We start from the raw sequence: 20518 nt of genomic DNA, 5'->3' as shown, positions 1-20518 counted from the left end.
ACTGGAATGAGCTGTACCCTAATTCCGTGCATTCCATTGCAGTGCGACTCGGGTCGCGACTTAATGACTAAAGACAAATGTGGGTCCTGAGGTTACACAGGTTGAGAACCACTGGTGTACAGGACATATGTACTGCGGATCATGATTTAACCCATTCATGTTAGGGCAGAATTGTGAGCGCCTTCCACAAGCTGAGCACCAAGATGCGATGCAGCGATCCTGCCCAGCGCCGACTACAAGAGGCACCGCGTGAGGCAACAGGGATCAGAGTGAAACTGTGAGTGAGTGAAGCTGGGACGGGGCTGGCTGTAAATCTATTGCTCTAGTGTACTGGACGTGTGTAATGTATATGTAGTACATATATACAGCACATACCTCCACTACACTCCAGCAATAGAGTTACAATTCTCCGCTGCTAACATGAATAGGTTAAATCATGATCCATAGTACAGAAAATGTAGTTGTACTATGGATCATTTAAAGTCACCTGTCCCTTTAAGGAAAAGTATCGGATATTGGTATCGGCAAGTACATGAGGGGAAGTACTTGTACTTGGGCCTGAAAAAGTGGCATCGTCCCGATGTTTTAAGTATTGCTTTGAAAAGTTCCAGTGTGAGAATGCTTTGTTGATGTGGGGCCACCGGCTTATCCAGCATCATCAGTTTGTGCAGTGTTTGCATTTTTTCTGCCAATATGGGTAACTCGGGTTGAATCCAGTATGACATCATGAGCTTCTTGGCAGCTGGAAAGCACAGGTGCTCAAATTTTAATAGAGGATGTTCACTTCTGGCTGTACGATGGGTTCGCTTTAAATGTTGAGAACAGGCACACCAGTGCTCAGTAGGGATGCACCGATACCCCTTTTTTAAGGCTGAGTACGAGTACCGATACTTTTTTTCAAGTACTCGCCGATACCAATTACCGATACTTTTTCTTAAAGGGACAGGTCACATTTGTTCTAAAGAAATACAAAATCATGAATTTAGGTCAGTTTCTTAATATTATGAAGAACAATTCTGCATAACTGGCTTTATATTATTATTACATTTTCTTATAATATAAAGCCAGGTATGCAGAATTGGATATAGCTGTGCCACACTGTGTTCTGGTCTGCAGTCTGGACATGTGCTCATCTATTTTGACCACTGGGGTGATACAAGCCTTAGTTAGCAATATCTACATAGTTATTTTCTTTTTTTTAAATAATATATGCCGGTAAACAGCATTTTTGTGCCCAGCCCCATGAGGTGTGTCAGTACTAACCTGCTGTGTCGTCTTCTCCGTCTGCTTCAGCCACTCCGTGTCACAGCCTAGTCATCTGCTCCATTCTGACCTCTTCTCCCGCTGATTGGCCGATTGGATGATGACAGGCTTCCTCACCAGTCACTCCTGACTGGTGAGGAAGCCTGTCAATCATCCAATCGGCCAATCAGCGGGAGAAGAGGTCAGAATGGAGCAGATGACAGAGGAGGTCGCGGCCATCTTGCTTCATTGAAGACGCGATGGAGGTCCTGTGTGCGGCGGATTCGGGTCCCTGAAGATGGCGGACGCGGCACAGGTACTCGTTTTATGTATCTGAGTATATGCACTAGTACGAGTACTCATGCAAATACTCGGTATCGCCGCCGATACCGATGCTTGTATCGGTGCATCCCTAGTGCTCAGTCTAGAAAAGTGGTTGGCTATTTGTGAAGTATGGGGGGTCTCAACTGTGGCCCCTGGCATCACCAAAGAGCTGCACATAATGTTCCGTATGTGTACTGCTAGAGAGGGTTGTAAGACTGCAGACCTCCTGAAGGAAATAATTGTCAGTGACTGTGTATGAGCTACAAATTTTATTGGAGACTGGAAGCATGTTATATGAGGTTAGAAGAGATCACTGCTAATACCCCTTTACAAATCATTGTTCCCACTACTGACTGCTGGGGTCTAAGGGCCAAACAACAAAGGAGCAGGTTGGGCACCAAGGGTCTGCAATCGCCTACTAGTCATTTTGTAGTGCAACCATTTTGCTCCTAGCAGATTGCTGTTTTTAAGCCACACACAGATGTTTGGTCCAGCAAGTCTAAAACCACTGTTTCAAAACATGGGGAGGAAAGCCAAACACTGAACACATATCCTTCCGGCTGAAAGTTGCAACAGAGGCGACTGAGCTGTCTTGCCACATTGGAGCCCCTGCAGAGGGTGTTGAAGTCTGCTTATCTGTCTCCGTCACATTACAGCAGTATATGTCAAAACAGGAACTTGGTAGTTAGCAACCTCTTGCTAAATCCTGCACAGTAGATTCTGCATTCTAGCTTATTACTGTATAGATTAAGTACAGTTTTGAAATAGATAAGCAAATCTCATAACTTAATAACTTCATACCTAAACTGTACCTGCAGACAACCTGGGAATTGGTATTGCAATGTGTATGCTATTTTTAATGACATCTTTTCTTCTCTCGTCTTATACATTTCTGTCGTATCTTTTTTGTATTTTCTTAATTCGGTGATAGATTTATGCTGCCTCCCTTTTTTTTTATTTTCTTTTTGGATAAAAGACCAGTAAACTTGATTTTATGTCTGCTCTCAAAATGTGAGCCCTTCAATAGGTACACAATTATAATTGTACAGTAAATACACTTTTTTTTTTTGAATCTGAGGTTTGTGTCCTTTGCTGTACTTGTCCTAATTGATGCTGTCACAATGTTTATATCTAGCCGAGTATATAGGGTAAGGCCAGTTATGTACTCAAGAAGAAGGCTGCAGACTAGGGTCTGCAACAGCTCTTGGTCAGTAATGACCAGCTTAAAACAGGCGACCCCTTTTTCAGGCCCTTTCAATCGGTATATATTTATATTGCAGTGATACACAGTAGCACATACCTCCGTCCAAGGGGACCAGCATCTTGATAGATTGTGAAAACCTTATTTGACAGCTACTGCTTTGACCTTTTAAGTTGGTTTTGCAGGTTCGGCAGTGTGTCTTCCCCATCATGATAGTGCAAAGATCATGGTCTTCTGCATAGAGGTCCTGGTTAATATTTACAATTTTGCTGCACATTAAATTAGTTTTGCATAAAAGTATGTCTCCCCCTTATATGAATACTGCACTTGCACACAATGGTACAGTATATTTTAGGTGGATCAGGCAATGTTTTTCCATACATTGTACTTTGCAGATTCACTTCAGGTTTTCACAGATCTCCCACATTGGCTCAGATTTAACTTTCTGTAGTGTGGAATACCAGAAAGGTTTTCCTGTTTTGCTGGTGGCTTCCTGTTCTCAAGATTTTTTTTTTTTAAAGTTCTGTAAAATGATGAGCTGGGAAACACCAGCTGAGGTCATCATGTAGAACACAGACTGGGGTGATTGTGTCATTGTCGGCGGTCAGTGACACCTTCTGGTGCCTTTTCTAACTCCAGTTTACCTTTTAGCTTGTGCTTTTATAGTAAATGTTTTTGTAATTGGTGCTCCATTTCATGGTTATTCAAACCTCGGGACTGGTTGCTTAATCTAAATTTTTCAGATAATGATGATAATGACTGCTTATCGTTTTTATAGGGAATTCCCAGTTGTCGAGATGAGAGCTGAGACTTGCTGTGTAAGAGCTTGTTCACACTTAATCAAGTGCGTCCCAGCACGGTTAGTTGCTGGAAAGCACTGGATCGCGTAATTACAGCCTCCCTGCGTTCTGGGGCAGGAGGGGGCGTGGTGGTGCATTGAAGTCAATGGCACCGCAGCCAAGCCTCCCAGCCCACAGTGCAATCAGTACCAGGATGCGTGGCACAACAATGCGTGCGGTGCGATCGCAAAAAAATCTTTCTCGTTCTCACTCCCTTTTCTTTCTGGCGCTCGCTCTTTCTTTCTTGCGCTCTTTCTAGCACCCTCTCTCGTTCGCGCTCTTTTTCTCTCGCTCTTTCTCCTTCTTTCTCTTTTCCTCTTTGTCAGAAACCCCCCCTCACTTGTCGCCCAACTTAATGGTTTGCTCTTTGATTTTTGCCCCTTGGGTTTCCCCTGCCCAAGAATTGCTTTTTTACCAAGTTTCACCTTAAGAGATGTCTTATGATGTCATATCAGTTGGCAGCAGATTGGGCCATATTGGCCATTTACTGGTGGACATTGGGGAGTCCTAGGGGATTACTTTATGACACAATTTCAAGGTCATTCCTTCTACCCTGCAATTCATTACCTATTTTGTTGATTGCCCTGATGTATATTGTCATTTTGTGTATTTTTGTTCACACCGTGGCTTCTGTGTCAGTTCACTGGCCTAATATTGTTTATGTTTATTGTATGCTCTGTTAAACTAAAAAAAAAAATTTGCAAAAGAAAAAGAATGCACAAAATCGAAAAACATCCATTATTCATTTTCAAATCTTTGCAATGCTTTGTACCAGAAACCTACATTTAGTGTTTTTATAAATGGGATGAATTATAGAATAAAGCTTATACTTTTTATGTACATTAACTTTTTTTATTTATAATGATGCAGTGGTCAAAGTTGAAAGAAAAGTGAATTCTTACGTTTTTTTAAAATATATTTTTGTCTATAGTTTGCATTAAAAAAAAAAAATTCCAAAACAAAATATCACCAAAAGAATACCTTATTTGTAGAGGGAGAGTATTGTGAGCTTTGTAGTAAAAGAAGAACTCCAAGATTCTTTTTTTTTTTTTTTTTAAAGAAACCTTGCACTTGGGTTACCCCTGCACTGCCAGGGTTAAGTGCTCATTTTGTCCAGGGGGTAAAAATAAAGAAAAAATACTCCTCGGTCCAGCCTGGCTGCTGGATCGGTCTCCGGAGCCTCTTCTTCCCCGGGCTCTGGGGGGTCTAAGGACCAGTGACTTTATCACGACTAATAGATGTGAAGATGCCAAGGAACATACCACAGTCAGTGCAGAGGGTGAGAGATTAGAGCAGTCACTGCCAAAGGGTTAAGGATCAGGTGATTTTCTTCTTTTTCACTCCGAGTCCAAAAGAAGCACTCAGCCCTTCCACAGCAGGGTTTCATTTTTAAAAATCCCAGAAATCTTCCTTTAGGCTGATCTACACTACTATTTTTTTTAAGATGTAGGTATGAATGATGATTCAAAGTAGATTTAGCTGAGACCAGTAGGTTTATAGTTTTGAGGCTTGTGCCATCCAACAAAGTTTTCTTTTTTTTCATTTCTTTCTTAGCCAAAAATGGAAGATGTTTTTTGTCCTGGGTTGAGCATAGTTTCCCACCTCAGCATTTAAAAGAAGTAAACAAATGTCCCCAACAGAGATACCCTCTCCATATGACCTAAAAAATGGTGGAATAAACGTCAGTCAAAGGACTGCAGCGCTGAACACTGGAAAATGGCCTGGCCAGGAAGGGGGTCTAAACACCTGGTCTTGAAGTGGTTAAATAATTGTAATTTCAACAGCTTTTTAACAATATATAGCGGCTTATTTATAAAGCAGTGAATGCATCACTGTCATTCAAAACCCATACACCAGGACGATACATCTACACTAAATGTTCGGGGACCTGATAATGTTTGTTGAGATTGGTGTTTTTTATAAAATGGAATAAGAACATATTTTGTGTCTGTCTACCTTTTGCCCAATTTCTTTTAGTTTTGGATAGAACAGGGAGGGTTTTAAACTCCTGTCAGGCTTTACAGCTTTCCGGGGCTCTGTTAGAGAGATTTCTGCTGACTTCCTGTTCTGGGGACAATGTTTTAACAGACAGGAAGTGAGGGACAACCTGCAGAGAGGAAGCAGACAATAGAAAGCTGACAGAGGTTCTAGTATTCCCCTACTTAACTTTAAAAAAATTGTGTTTTTACTTTTCTCTGTTTCTGTGAGAGAGGGATGTCCCCTCACTTTCTGTCCTGGGAACGACCTTTTTAGCAGACCGGAAGTGAAGGAATCTCTCCAACTGATCCCCATACTGCATTAAGACTGACGGGAGCACTAAAAAAAAGTTTGGGCTTTAGATGTACTTTTAAAGTAGAATTAAACCCTTTTTTTGTTGCATAGATCTACTGCTAGCAAGCAGTAGATCTATGCAAAAATGTTTTTTAAAAATTGGAAAGTCACCTAAAAGGTTATTACTTACCTGTGTCTCCACCGCTCGCTCCTGTCCCAAAATCTGAAAAATTCTCGAGCCATCGTGAAGGATCATGGGGCAAGCGCATGCGCAGTAGAGATCTTCGGCCGGGAGAAGAGGAGAGACACAAGGTAAGTCAATGCAAGCAGCCCAGCAGCGCGCACAAACTCCGAGGAACAGGAAGACACAGCAGTTAGCGCTGGATCAGAGACCGGCACTAGCGCTGGAGGGACTCCTGAAAACTACTGGATAGAAGAGTATGATTGGATCAAGAGGCCTCATTTAAGGGAAGTCCTTAAAGCAGCTTAGGGGGGGGATTTTGACATTAATGTCATTTTAAGCAATTTTCCCCTAGTTTTTTTATATATTGAGAAAGAAGGTGTTTTTTATTATTATTATTCCCTGTTTTTCCATGCCTGGGACAAAAGAAGGGAAAATTCCTCATTGGGAACAGACAGACTGAGAGACGTTCTGATCTTACCTATTTTATCCAAAATTTTAAAAAAATGTCTGTAGTTCAGTAACAATCTTCAAATAATGTAGGGTTTCTATAGAGCAAGTTCCTGCCTTTAAGATATGCATCTCCAGAATGAAGAAGTTCTGTTACATCACTTGCTGGTATTGTGTAACAGGTTTTTAGATAAAAGTATCTGTGTACATCAACAAAGTGATAACATTGTCATGCAGGTTTATTTTTGTAAAAGTAGTTGCACTGTATTTGGAGAAGGATGAAAGCAGCAGCTAACCTCAGCCCAGTCTGGTCTTTTAAACAGTACACATTTCTTAAAGCTGAACTCCAGGCAAGCAGCTAATAACACAGTTCTAATACATACGTGAAACTGTGCTGCCTGCCAAAAGATTTTACTTCTAAGCTAGTCTGCAACACTGCACAGCCATTTCTGGACCTCTCTAGACTGCACAGCCAGTGTTTGCATCTTCTTGCATAGTGTTCACTGCAGGTAGGCAACAACCTGGGCCACGGCCTACAATAGCCTGTGATAAAACGCGCTGTAATCTGCCAAAAAAAAGCTCATGTAGTTTTTCCAGTGACAGGCATTTTACAGCTTGCAACAAAATTATTAGATGTGAACAGGGGCCATAGGAATTAATGGGATTTTTTGTTTTGCGTGTTTTTATTGCGCATTTTTATATATGAACTACCCTATTCTTCCTATGCTTCTACAATGGTATCTCATGGCTATGCATGGCTAAATTTTAAACCAACCCAAATATTTTTATTTCTAGACTATTAAAAAGAAGAAAAAAGAAAATGTATAGAACATCGCAATGCATTTCTATTAATGTGAATCCACCCCTAACCCAAGCCCTTACACCTTAACCCGTTCCTGGCCATTGATGGGCTTATTCTATCATGGTCTTTCAGTTCCTTAAAGACCTGTGACGGAATAATCCCATCATCCCTGGAGGGACCAGCGCTCATTGAGTTAATGCTGTTGCTGCGTCCTTCTGTGTCCAAGGCAGACCCTTAACAGCAAATTAGTGGTCCCGGCACTTTTATCACTGTAATAGGTGATAGCAGTGCTGTGACAGGCTACAGAATAGTTAGTATCTATATTGTGGAGATAAAGACAGTGGGAAGGATTGTGGAGATCAAGACAGTGGGAAGGATTGTGGAGATCAAGACAGTGGGAAGGATTAAGTAGTTTGTAAGTAGATTAAGACACTTGATTCAGTCCACAAAAATGCTGTGTGTTAACCTATAATAGGAATTAGGAGCCAAGTGTATTTCTCGGAAACAAACGGGTATCTTTCTGTGATTTGCAAGGTTTTTATCAGGTATAAAATATGGGAAATGTGCATGTATTGCTGAGATGTACTGCATGTGTTTTTTTTTTCTCGTTTTTTTTTGTTTAGCATACACTTTATACAACCTTTTAATTTAATGTAATTTAACATGGAGATTTCTTTCTATCTGCTTTGTAGAGTGTCACTGGCTTTGGGAGACAGATGATCGAAAAGACCAAGCAGTTAGTGGAATCAAAATACACTCTTGCCAACGGGTACCAGGGAGATGCCAAGGTAAGAGCTCTGTAATTGCTCTTTGTCAGGCCTTTCATCTATAATGAGAGACCTACTTCCATAACTGCTTTCTTTGGTTCCCTCCAGGTCATCTATGGTGACACAGACTCTGTGATGTGCAAACTTGGAGTGCAGACAGTGACTGAAGCCATGGGAATAGGAAGAGAGGCAGCTGAATGGGTGTCCAGTCACTTCACTCCTCCCATAAAACTGGAGTTTGAGAAGGTTTGTATTTGTCATATTGCCAGAATCTCAGAACTGAGAGACATTATTTAAACCTTATATTAAAGCAGCTCATGGCTGAGGGTGAACAGACATGCAGACATAATCTGATCGCCTTCAGGGTAGGTCATCTCTCGTGTGCTCTATAAATTGCAAGGTCTGGCAATCTGCAAAGTTTGTTGGTGCAGAGAAAAAGTAGAAGAAAGAGAGCGACACTGGCAGACATTTCTAATATTTAACTTAGGATAGAGTAATGGAGATTAGGCAGATTTTCTAACCAGACCAAGTATAACACCATTGATTTGATCATTTCTAACACTATGATAAAACATTTGGGATAATTACCTGCAGTCTTCCTACTTAAATCTTGCACATTAGTAAAGTCACACCTGTGGCTGCTCGCATTCTGACAAGAACCACCAGTTCGATTCTGATGAGACCCAGAAACCACAGCAATACTGTCAACAAGTAAGTGTCTGGTTTAGCAAAGAATGTCTTGTTTTTAAACATTTAGTTCAATTCTCTTAATGTTCTGGCATGTTAAAAATGTCATTGCCCAAAGGCCCTTTATTTTTGGAGAGGGCCATTTGTGAGTTAAAATGTTGTGTTTAGTCTCTCCAAACCACTTTGAGAAAGAAATCCATTTCTTTTTAGTCCATTGAGGGACACAAGATGGCTTTCACCTTTTGGGCTGTACTGCTGCCTACAGGAAGATTGGTAAACAAAATGAAACTGTAGGATAGCCAAGGATAATACCTCCTACTTCTAATGTGCCTAAATTTCTTTCTAAACTCTTTGGAGGATGGATGTCTTCATCAGTTCTGCTGCGGGGAAGACCAACCTGTTTTGGCCAGGTCTTTTTTTTATACTCTTGAAGATTTGTTTCTTAAGTTAAGACTCTTCTCTACATCACTGCCATAGCTAATTTCTTCCTTTGCAGCTATCTGGCATGCCATCCAGCCTGACTTTGCAGTGCCTTAACAGGACCCTACAGGACATGATGTTGCTAGAATTGCCTGGAAGCAACCTTCAAGCACTGGGTTCCATGTAGGTCGTATTCCAGACTTAGTTTTGGTTAAAGTTGGCTGCTAATCTTTTTCAAGGTCCAAAGCCACTGGCATTGCCTCAGTGCTTGCCCTGTTTCTGAAGACTCACTTTATGAATAAGCCAGACTGACAGATGATCAGGAGCTACCTGACTTGCATAGGTGGCTGAACACCTTGAAAATTCCCTTTTTTCCTACCACCTATGCGGCAGAAGGGGTTAATACTGTGGCACTGAGCCCTGACACTATCGATGGGGGGGAGAGTTGCGTGTGAGCCCTGAGCTTTTTCATGCCATTGAGTGCTGAGGAAGCATTTCCCAGCTTCTGCTTGCAAAGAGCCATGTGGAACTTCGATCCATTCTTACTGCCCAGCCACCTGACCCTCATCTACCTGCAGCTCTCTGGAACCTTGCCTATCACTCTGAGCCTGACATTGCCGTACCATCACGTGATTGCAATATGTCTGATTCTAGACCCGGGCAGACAGTCCTGCTGTAACGGGTGCCTTCAGCTTACATTCTACTAACTGGTCCATGGCTTACAAGCACACCTATTGACTGTGCCGAAGTCTGCAGCCTGGAATCCTGTTGCTCTTTGCTCCCAGAGTCTATTCTGTCAGAACTCCTATTAGCTCTGTCATGAGAGGCCAGTTCCTCTGCCGTTTTGGCTACTACAGTCATGCAAGACTTTATGACTTTTTATTCTGACTACAAAGGCCACAAAAGTGTTCCTGCAGCTTCTTTTAAAGATTCTGTATCTGATTCATCTGTAAACCATTAGCCGCTGAGACTCTAAATCTGAGTCGCTTCAGTCTTTAATGTGCTTACCCCTGAGGAGTCGCAGTCCTTGGCTTTCACTTACAAATGTAAAAAAGGCTGGTTTGGTTCTTATTGATGCAATTCACAACACTCTGATACTAGAGGACCAGCATGTTGCTTCTCCCAGTGCTGCTTTCCAGTCTTCAGTCCTTTAGAGCCCCAAAGTCCCTAAAGACTTTCTCGTTGCACCTGCTGTTCTGACTCTTTATCTGGGCAGCTTGCATCTCTACAGCATTGAGCCATACTACGAGAAGATCTACCAATGTGCATTCAGTGAGACAATGCCATGGCAGTGGCATACATCAATCGTCATGGAGGAACATTTGACATGGAAGGCATATTTGATTTGTGTGAGTGTAGGGACATCCACTCCAGGAGTTTTTCTGTGAAACAAATCCTTTTCTTCTTGCAGCTTGGTGTTGGTTCTCAGTACTGTCGAGGGCCAGATTTCTGCCCTTTCTATCATGTTTAAAAGACTGTTGCCCCCTCACCCCTTGATTAGAACCTTTTCAACAAGGTTTTTTTATGTAGCTCCCCCTATTTCTGCCCCTGTGACTGGGTGTGATCTGAATCTTCCTGCATTACAGAAACCACTGTTTGAATTCATTAGAGGCATTACTTATTCTACTCTCACCACAAGGTGGTATTCCTTGTAGCCATCACCTCTGCCAGGTGAGTGTCTGCAATGGCAGCCTTATCATACAAAGAAACCCTAGGTGGTTTTGCATAGAGACAAAGTGGTGCTAAAGCCCAGGACTTCCTTCTTACCTAAGGTAGTTTATGCCTATCATCTCAATCAGAACATTGTTCTCCCATCCATCTGTCCTGCTTTATTTAACCAAAAAGAAATTTTCACTATTGTCAGGATGGGGTTTGGGCTGGTAGAGCAACTCCCTGTCACTATCTTCTTTAGAAAGACTGTTTCCCTTTTTATTATTCTGGATTTGCCTTCGGCCTGTCGGCTTTAGATCTTGCGGGCCTACTTTTTTTTTTTTTGGGGGGGGGGTGCTGAATTGGATGTCTTTAACTGCTTCCGGACCCCACTGTACATATATAAATGGCAGCATCCGGAAGTAGATATACCAAGCTCACGGCTTCTGTCCCAGGCTTTACTGTCCCCCTTATGGGTTTGGGACCAGCACAGCAAGTCTGTGTACTTCCATTGGAGGGAGATCAGCATCGGCTGATCTCCCCTCCGATCACTGAAAGTGGAAGCAGTATGCATTACATCACTTCCGGTTTCAGACTGTTGTTTCTCTGTCTGCTGTAGCCAGATGAGCTTATGAATAACTATCTCTGCTTCATCAGTTTCTTTCTAATAGACATCTGGTGTCTACTTAAAGAGGACCTGTCACTTTATCTTTGTTATTACATAGGAGGCTTGCTTGAAGTGTTTTGTTATATCTATTAAATAAGTGCAAAAAAAAAAATACCTGTTGATCCTGCCAGAAGCCCAGTGAGTGTGCAATATCTGTGCACTTTGCAGTGTTATCTCAGCAGTCTTATCAACCTTGCCCAGTGTACCTGTGTGAACTACAGAACACCCCCTCCCTATTTTATGGTAAATGGGAGGTGTTCTGTAGTCCTAAAACACTTCCCATCCTGACAATGCTGCTACTTCATAGATGCAGTACAGTGAATGAGCGTTGTCTCATTCTTGGACAAAAGTTATTGCCTGTTACTGACAGTGATTGCCAGGTGAAAATAAAGGGGAGGAAAAGCTAAAAAGAAAAAAAGAAAAAACTATTGCAGTTACCACACCTACAGGCTGGTCAGGTGCAATATATTCAATTTTTTGTTCTAGGTTTTAGCTAAACTTCAACACTTACAGTCACAACTTTTTCTTCTGGTAATATTCAGGTTTATTTTCCCTACCTGCTCATCAACAAGAAGAGATACGCCGGACTCTATTTCTCATCGAGTGCAGACATCCACGACAAAATGGACTGCAAGGGTATAGAGACTGTACGGAGGGATAATTGCCCATTGGTGGCCAATCTTATCAACACTTGTCTGCAGAAGAGTCTCATTGACAGGTACATTTGCAGAACAAAGAAATAATAATTGCAGTGCACTGTTATGCAGATGTTTGTCTAATCAGCATCATGTTTGAAAGGGTCTCAAAGAACTGTCTTTTGCCTTGGACAACCAGCAAGATTCACCCTTTCCTGTTTCTAACAAAGGGCAGAAGTTCATAGGATCCATGTTGGAAAAGTTACACACATTCAATTTATTTTTTATGTAATGACTAGCACATAAGTAAAAACCAGACTTTGCTACCACATACAATTGAATCTATAATAGCGATAATTGACTTTTTGTATTGGAAACTGGCTTCTACTGTATACAATACGCCACATGTGTCCCTTTATAAACTAGCGTGATCAAATTTTGGCTTCTACTTGATAAACCGGCCAAAATTCGCTCCCTGGGCTGCCCTGTCTGCTGGCATCCTTTTGATTGCAAAATCGAAGGAGGCAGATGGAAAACTGTCAGGCAGACAGCATTTGCATCCAGTTGGGGCTGGCAGTGTATACCCAGGTATAGTGTTTGAAGTGATTTAGCCCCTTTAAGCTGATTGCAAGTGTGCAAGAAAATCTGTGAGGTGCCCTGGGGCTTCATATGTTTCCTGGCAGTCAATTTCTGTGGTGAAGAGTAGTGATGAGCTGGGGCTTGGTGCAAACCGAGTTTTCCAAAGTCTGCTTAAAACTAACACTAACCCACCCTCGTGGCCCAGTCTCGTGCAGCAGGCACACTCCCGGCAGCTACGCGTCACAGAGGCAGACTGCCACTGATTGGTCTGGAAGGAGGGATATGGATCAGGCAAACTGGGTTCATTTAAAGCTCATCAATAATGAAGAGCACTTCATCCTGGGATGTGGGGGAAGGTGTGCCAGGAGTTACCAGAATTTTTTTAGGTAGCTGCAGTAGTAAAATGGGTAGCTAGTATGGAAATCTAAAAGTTAGAATGTCTCTCCTATGCCACTATACAGGCTTACTTTAGTTTTAAGGCAAGCATGACAGGTGTAGTAGATTTCATAATAAAAGGACCTTTTTATTGGCTCGGGAGTAATCGAATAATTGCTTTCATTCTGCTTTGTAATTACTTTGCAGCTCAATAGTCATTGCAGTCTTTCTGTTTGTTTTGGCTAATGCTTGTATATATTGCCATTGAACAATGCACTCTTTTCATATGTTTTTGCAGTGCAAAAATAAAATTCCCAGTTTAGAAGAAATACATTGAACTGAGCTGTACATGTCTTTTATGGCTTCACAATCCCTTACTGGCAAGGTTGGCAACTCATCCCTATAATAATTGACTTTGGAAAGTAATAAATTGGTGATCCTTTTTACAGGCTAGGACCTAAGAAATACAGGAAACCGTGTTTTAAATCTGTACTGTCCTCCATTCCCCGATGCAGTTTTGGACAAATAACCCGCCTTTTTTGTTTGGGGGGGGGGGGATTCTTAAGGGTTCATCTATAAACCTGCTCAAGTTGTGTTCTGCTGCAATAGCTATGTGACCGCCACTTTGTTGTTGATTGTTTATTTTATAAAGTGAGCAATGCCCAATAATCCTGCATATCACATCTCCAAAGCAGCGCTGCTTTAGAGATGTAAATATTATAGATGGACCATGACCTTGCAGCACTTTCTGTATAAAGGTATCCCTAGCTGGTATCTATACCTTTTCTTTGGTGCTATTTCACGTCAGTGGGATCTGGTGACCAGGTGGTTTTCAAACAACAACAAAAAGTACTTGTAAAGCTACACTATGCCATTTCCACTCAGGAATGGGGGAGTGTGCTGTTTTTTTCCTTGTATTATCTCTGTGTCAGAGCAGAAATGTCAATCCATTTTCTTGCACTAGCTTAGTGCCGCACATTAGATGCTGATCTACTGCAAGAAGGTAAAACTGTCAATATTTGATTTTCTTTTCTGTTATCCCGATGACACCTTTGTAAGTGTCTTTTGACCTGCACTGAGTTTAAACAGGAGACTGGAAGATCTTAAAACCTGTCTGATCACCCTGATACTTCTGCTGGTACAGGTGGAGAAAACTATAGAAATAATAAAAAATAAATAAATCCTTGATCGAAAATTATGCACTATTAAAACACTACGTTATTTCTCCACCTCTGGCACACAATTTCTACACTCATTTTCACCTTTTAATCTATATTAGGCTCTGGTGGTAGAGATGAAACCCACTGGCAAAGTAGCAAAATACTTTAATCGGATCAAGCCTCATATAATAGCGTAATACATTTTGAACTTTGTGTTTTTAGAGATCCGATGGGCGCTGTGGAACATGCCAAGGACGTGATCTCTGATTTGCTTTGTAATCGGATAGACATCTCCCAGCTGGTGATTACGAAGGAGCTGACTCGCACAGCAGATGAATATGCTGGAAAGCAGGCTCATGTGGAGCTGGCAGAAAGGTAAGCTTTGACAATTGGGTCTAGTATTTGAAATGTTATATACTGGCTGATGTTGAGTGATTCCTTGATCTCCCCATGTCAGTGGCAACATATGCAAAACAACTACAGGTGAAACTCGAATAATTAGAATATCGTGCAAAGTTCATTTATTTCACTAATGCAACTTAAAAGGTGAAACTAATATATGAGATAGACTCATTACATGCAAAGCAAGATAGTTCAAGCCGTGATTTGTCATAATTGTGATGATTATGGCTTACAGCTCATGAAAACCCCAAGAACCCCAAATCCACAACCTCAAAAAAGTAGATTATTACATGCAATCAATAAAACAAGGATTGTACATAGAACAATATCGGACCTCTGAAAAGTACAAGCATGCATATGTACTCAGTACTTGGTTTGGGCCCCTTTTGCAGCACTTACTGCAATTACTTTTGCACGATATTCTAATCGAGTTTCACCTGTATTTACAATGGAGGCAGTCAGCCAACAAAGGCTATGATGCTTACTGAGAGTATGCAGTAGTTATGCGTGGCAAACTGTTTTTATGTTCTCATTTTCAAAGCTCAGATTTCAAAAACATTTAAAATGTGTTTGACTTTTGGCCTTGTGCATTTTTGTGGCCTCCATACTATTCAGTTTGCAGCCATGGGTACATTATAACTTTTATGTGTGTACACATGACACTACTATATAGTCTAAATGTTTTTTTTCTTTTCCTTTTAATCAGCTGCATTTTTATTTGCTTTTCCTTTTCTATTACACAAATATCTCATTCCTATACTCCCAACCTATCCCATGTCCAAGGTGCAAATTAAACATGGTGCGTTTTAAACCAAATGTTTTTCTTGTTCATTGAAGGACATAGAAAATCTGAAATTTCAGGTTATTCTGCAGCCTACGGAAGAATTGGACACTGGCAAACAAAAAAAAATATGTAGACCAGCCAAAGATAAGCCCTCCCACTACCGGCATGCCAGTTTTTTGCTGGGGTCCTGGTTGGCATTTTGCTTCTTATATTTGTTGCTGTTTTTAATGAGGATTTCACAGAAGTGGTCTATTCCTACTGTGGATCTGGCAAATTTTCCACCTTAACAGGATGCTTAACATTTTGGGAAAGGACACGCCTGTCTTTAAGGACCTAACCGATATGCAGTTGGAAGCCCTTTCTAGAGCACGGTTTTCTCTGGCAGGATCTGCCCTTCTCCTGATTCTGTCAGTGACCTTACTATGTCTGACTTGTCAAAATCTCTTTAAAAGATATCTAACCGCTGTCAAGGAGATCCCTGCATTGGGCAGATGGCTGTAGTGTTAAAGTGACACTAAACTCAAGATTTAAAAACCTTAAAAATACATTCAAGTACATTAACTATTAACAAAAATGTAGCTTATTTGTGTATCACTCAGCTGTAGATCCTCAAATCATCTCTGAATTGGTGCTGACACTGTCTTTCCTTCTGGAGGGTGACTACTTTTGTTCCCCATGGTCCCTGTGTATTTCATAAAGTAGCCACTTTGCCAAGCTCATTCCCGTGATGTAGTCTAGGCATACTGCTGTCTTGTGTTTACCATATTTCAGTGTCCTGACAGATGTCTTGAGCTCCTTGTCCTATATAGTTACACAGCATAAAGCTGTGTGGGGATAGCCCCTATGTAGTCAGCCATGCCCATCAAATATTTTCACATTTTAGAATGTTAGCCCTGCATTTAAACGTTTTATAAGTGCTACATGAAATTGGTATGATCTATTCATATTAAAAAATAAAGATGGAGTTGTGGATAACCATCTAAATGTAATTGTTTTTCTATCTGGAAATAACATTCCGGTTAGGGCTAATTCAGTGGATGGGCCTACGTGTTAGATCACTAATACCCAGCAAACCTAGCATGAGGTCTAGTACTAATGTCAGCCTAAATACTCTATTAAGTGTTAATATAATGTGCTGCTAGTAGTGAAGTACGATGTAAGGCTTCTTCAAATCGTGTGTATCCGTGTACCCTCTGCTGCATCTCAAACATATGGAATTGTTTCTCCAGCCATCACTATGGAGTAGCTGAGGGGTATAATTGTTTCACTAGATGATGTATAACTTTTTATATTTTTTAATTAATACAAGTGTAGGAAGCAGAGGGATCTTAAGGCAATATCCAACCTCCATAGCAGTTACTCAAATCTACCAGCCAATACCATTTAGTATTAGGGACTGGGCTGGGTTTTCCCCTATGTGGGACTCTTTTAACTAGGTACTGAAGTTGGCCAACGAAGAAATATATCCTGAAATTGGGGACAGCTGGACCTACCTGATTTGATGGGTAATAAAGGGTGGCTAGTTTTATTTTAGAATGGCACCTCTTCCATATAAGTTCCCTAAACAGGGAAACGGTGGTTTTGATTGATACGCTTTTTTTGGAATGCAAATCGGTGAATTGTCCAAGTCGTAGAGCACTTGAGGCTTTAAAAAAATTGTAAGCAGAATTGGGCTACCTGCAACCAACAATAGTTGGCATCACCAGTACAGGGGTGCCAATATTTTTGACCATGACTGTATATGAAATCTTGTGGCAATATAGGTGTCACTATTCCTAGATTTTTAAAACTGTGAGCAATGTTGTTGGGTTTAGCACAGGTCGCAGTACTAATGTATCTCCAGTTAATAATCTTGAAAATTTCTCGACTCTCAATATAAGTTGTGTCAAGCACTTTAAAGAATTTCCCATATCTCCTAAACTGTGGATCAGTTTAATATAAATCTGGATCTGGTCTGGATGAATAAGTTTTGGTTATAACTTTCAGGAGCCAATTGGCCAGGGCTTTAGCTATGATCTTTATGTCAATGATAAGAAGAGAAATAGGAGTCTGGATGAGCAGGACCCTTAAACAGGCTGGGAATAACCACCATCACCACCTCTTTCATAGAATAAGGAAGTTTTTCTGCAGCAGCTGCCTCATGAATGTTATCCAGGACATTAAGGAAGAAGTTCCTAACCATATTTTGTGTATATTTAAGCTGGCAGACCATCCATTCTTGGGGCTTTGTTTCAAGGCAAGGGTGCTAGTGCCACCCACATTTCCTCCAGTGTGATGGGTCCTTAGCAACTTTGAAAGTTAAAATGTAAGGACAGGAAAATATTTACTGTAGTTCTGTTAATTCCTAACCTCTTATCCCAGACATTTGTCTGTATACGAGGAGAGGATCTGTGTTCAGGCAAAGGTGCTGACTTGGCCGTCTCTGCATGACTCAAGTCATTCACTTTACCTCCTTTTGTCATGCAGTGTATAAACAGTGCCAAGGCCATAATATTTGACCATTTTTATTCTAGCAATGCTGAAAATTTCAGTACTGGTCCAATTTATTATAAGGACAGATTTTATGCAGTGATAGTAGTATTTAACATGTAATGGTCATTGATGAATTATATAATTACATAAAGATTGTTGTTTTTTTTAAATAAAAAATTCACATTTTTAAATCGCATTTCAGTTAACAATTGGATGATGCTGGTGGATATTTCTCTATGCTATTGTAGTCAAACTATAGACAAACTCTCTCAACTATCAACCTCTGCAAAAGCACACAGTTACCCCAGAAACAATAAAAAAAAATGTGGGTCGCTTGCAGCAGTGCCTGTGTCCACTGATCTGTGACTGAGGGGAAAACCAAAAATAGACTGTAGCGCCCATTGCAGCAGCTGTGTCTGTAACTGTCTGTTGTGGAAGGAGGAGGTGTGTGGAGGAGAGTGTGGAAACATTACAGAGCGTGAGATGATAATTGCATGGACTTCCTTTAACCCACTAAATGCCAGTCACTCATTGCCCAATTCTGATCTCTGGTTTCTTTAGTACTCAGCAATTTTTTTTCCTCTGAGAACCTTGCTTTTCTTAGAATGCAAGTCTGTAACTTCATTGAGAAATCCTAATGCCTTTTCCAGTTACTGCCACTGAATAGACCTGCTTTATTTTAACAGTGATGGTGTATAATCCACTGCTTTAAACCCTTTTATTTCTTAGAAGTCATAAGTAACAACTGTTTCATTTCTGGTGCTTCCCAATCATTTGAGCTCTAGGTGGCACTATTTATTTGTAGTTATAAAGCGCTTTCTGTAATGATTGCTATATGGGGTTGCTTATCATAGTAAATCTAGGCTGTTTCAGGCATCATCCAATAGTCACACTGTGTAAGGGGAAAAAGTAAGTTGTTAGGTGTTGGGAAGATAAATGCAGAGGCTGGACAGATATAGGCCAACTCCACTTAGAACTAATATTCGTTTTGGGTAGCTGATAAAACCCACCTGTACCACTTGGATATATATTTATATGATCAGCTGATACCAGTTAGTTTAACCTCTTGGATGCCCAGTTACATGGGTATCTCTAAAGTGGTTCAGGCCAGAATTAAGGTGCCACTTTCTTATAAGTAGATTCTTCAGATTCTTAGTGTGCATTATGTTTATAGTTGGGGGGTCAATTGTCCAGGAGCTAGCTGATAAATAGTTGAAAATGTTTGGAGGCAAGTACATTGGCTTTTGTGGATTTCGCCAGTCCTGCAGCCATTTAGCTGCTTACTTTATCCTACCTAGGGACCCAAAATTTTTATTTTTTTGGAACATTCCGTTGCATAAGTGCACACAGTATTTTACTGCTGGTTTGTGTATTTGACAATGTAATCACAGCTCAACTTGTCCTTTTAAAAATAGATATTTTCTCCTTGGGTAGCTAAGCTCACATTTGTACTGGTGACCACAAGGTGTGAAATTAACTGACACTGCTATTGTTGCCACTTCAGAGGTGGTGGTAGAGCCTTGTTTATCTCTCTTTTACTCATTTCATTACTGTGTGGTGCCAGGTGGTCCGTTTCTGCTCTGTGCCAGAAAAAGTGCAAGTGATACAGAACAAGAATAATTAAATTCTGGGTCTGTAAGCTATAAATTCCTCTGTATAAAATTGTAAATATGTTCATTAGATCAAACCCAGTGTCAATCTGATTGTGCAGTCTTCTTAAAACTTACTAACAACAACCATCAGCATATGGGCTAACCTGATTACATATACATTGAATGGATTGTTTAGGAAGGACCTCAAATTTTGTAGTCATTGTTAAGAGGATCTGCAATCTAGTTGTAATGTGTGTGGCCATTTTAAGCTAAGCTTGGTTCCTCTCCTTCTCTTTCCTAAATCTATTGGTCAGTTAGGGTGTGTCCAACATTTAAAGGTTCAGTAAAGAGGTTCCCAAAGTTGATGAAAAGGGTTGATGCTCAACTTTTGCAAGATACATTAAGATTTGCACATAAATGCATTAGTCTATTTCTCAATCCATTTCAAAATGTTTTCACTGAATTTAACCTCTGATTATATGGGGGTTTTTTCCATCGTCTGTTCACTTTTTTAATTTTGAAAGTTAAAGTAACACTAAACGCATGAGATAAATCTTAAGAATGCATTCAAGTACCTTAATAATTAACAAAAATGTGTCTTGTTTGTGTATCAATCAGCTGTAGATCCTTTTTAGGGGCTTGTTCACACCACTTCCGGGCCATTGTAAAAAACAAAACGTTTTGGAATTTGCATGCGTTTCTAGAGCAGGGAAAATAGGGCTTGCTGCAGTTTTTTTAACATGCTCTGCAACTGAACGCTGCGGTGTGAACTAGAGCCCAAAATACAATTTTGTAATATATTTGAAGCAGTTTTGATCCAGTCTGTAACTGCGCTGCTCCTGGAACACGCTTTGTGTGAACAAGCCCCAAGTCATCTCTGAATTGGTGCTGACACTGTCCTTACTTCTGTAGGGAGGCTACTTTTGTTCCCCGTGTGTGTGTGTTGTAAAGTAGCCACTGATCCAAACTTGTTCCTGTGATGGATTACAATCTCAAGTATAGTTAGCTAATTTGTATT

At 40.7% G+C, this 20518-nt stretch overlaps 1 protein-coding gene across 1 annotated transcript in view; it reads left to right on the top strand.

Moving 5' to 3' along the window:
• The window catches only part of POLD1 (DNA polymerase delta 1, catalytic subunit), a 123946-nt gene that overhangs the window by 53403 nt on the left and 50025 nt on the right, over window positions 1–20518 (top strand). The window contains 4 exon segments of the mRNA XM_018562789.1: window positions 8003–8098; window positions 8186–8323; window positions 12044–12219; window positions 14473–14625. Coding sequence (XP_018418291.1) covers window positions 8003–8098; window positions 8186–8323; window positions 12044–12219; window positions 14473–14625 — 563 coding nt within the window.

This window comes from Nanorana parkeri, unplaced genomic scaffold, assembly GCF_000935625.1.
Source record: "Nanorana parkeri isolate BGI_ZX_2015 unplaced genomic scaffold, ASM93562v1 scaffold600, whole genome shotgun sequence".
Lineage (NCBI taxonomy): Eukaryota > Metazoa > Chordata > Amphibia > Anura > Dicroglossidae > Nanorana > Nanorana parkeri.
The sequence above is the reverse complement of the archived record's forward strand: the minus strand, read 5'-3'. Positions and strand labels throughout refer to the sequence as shown.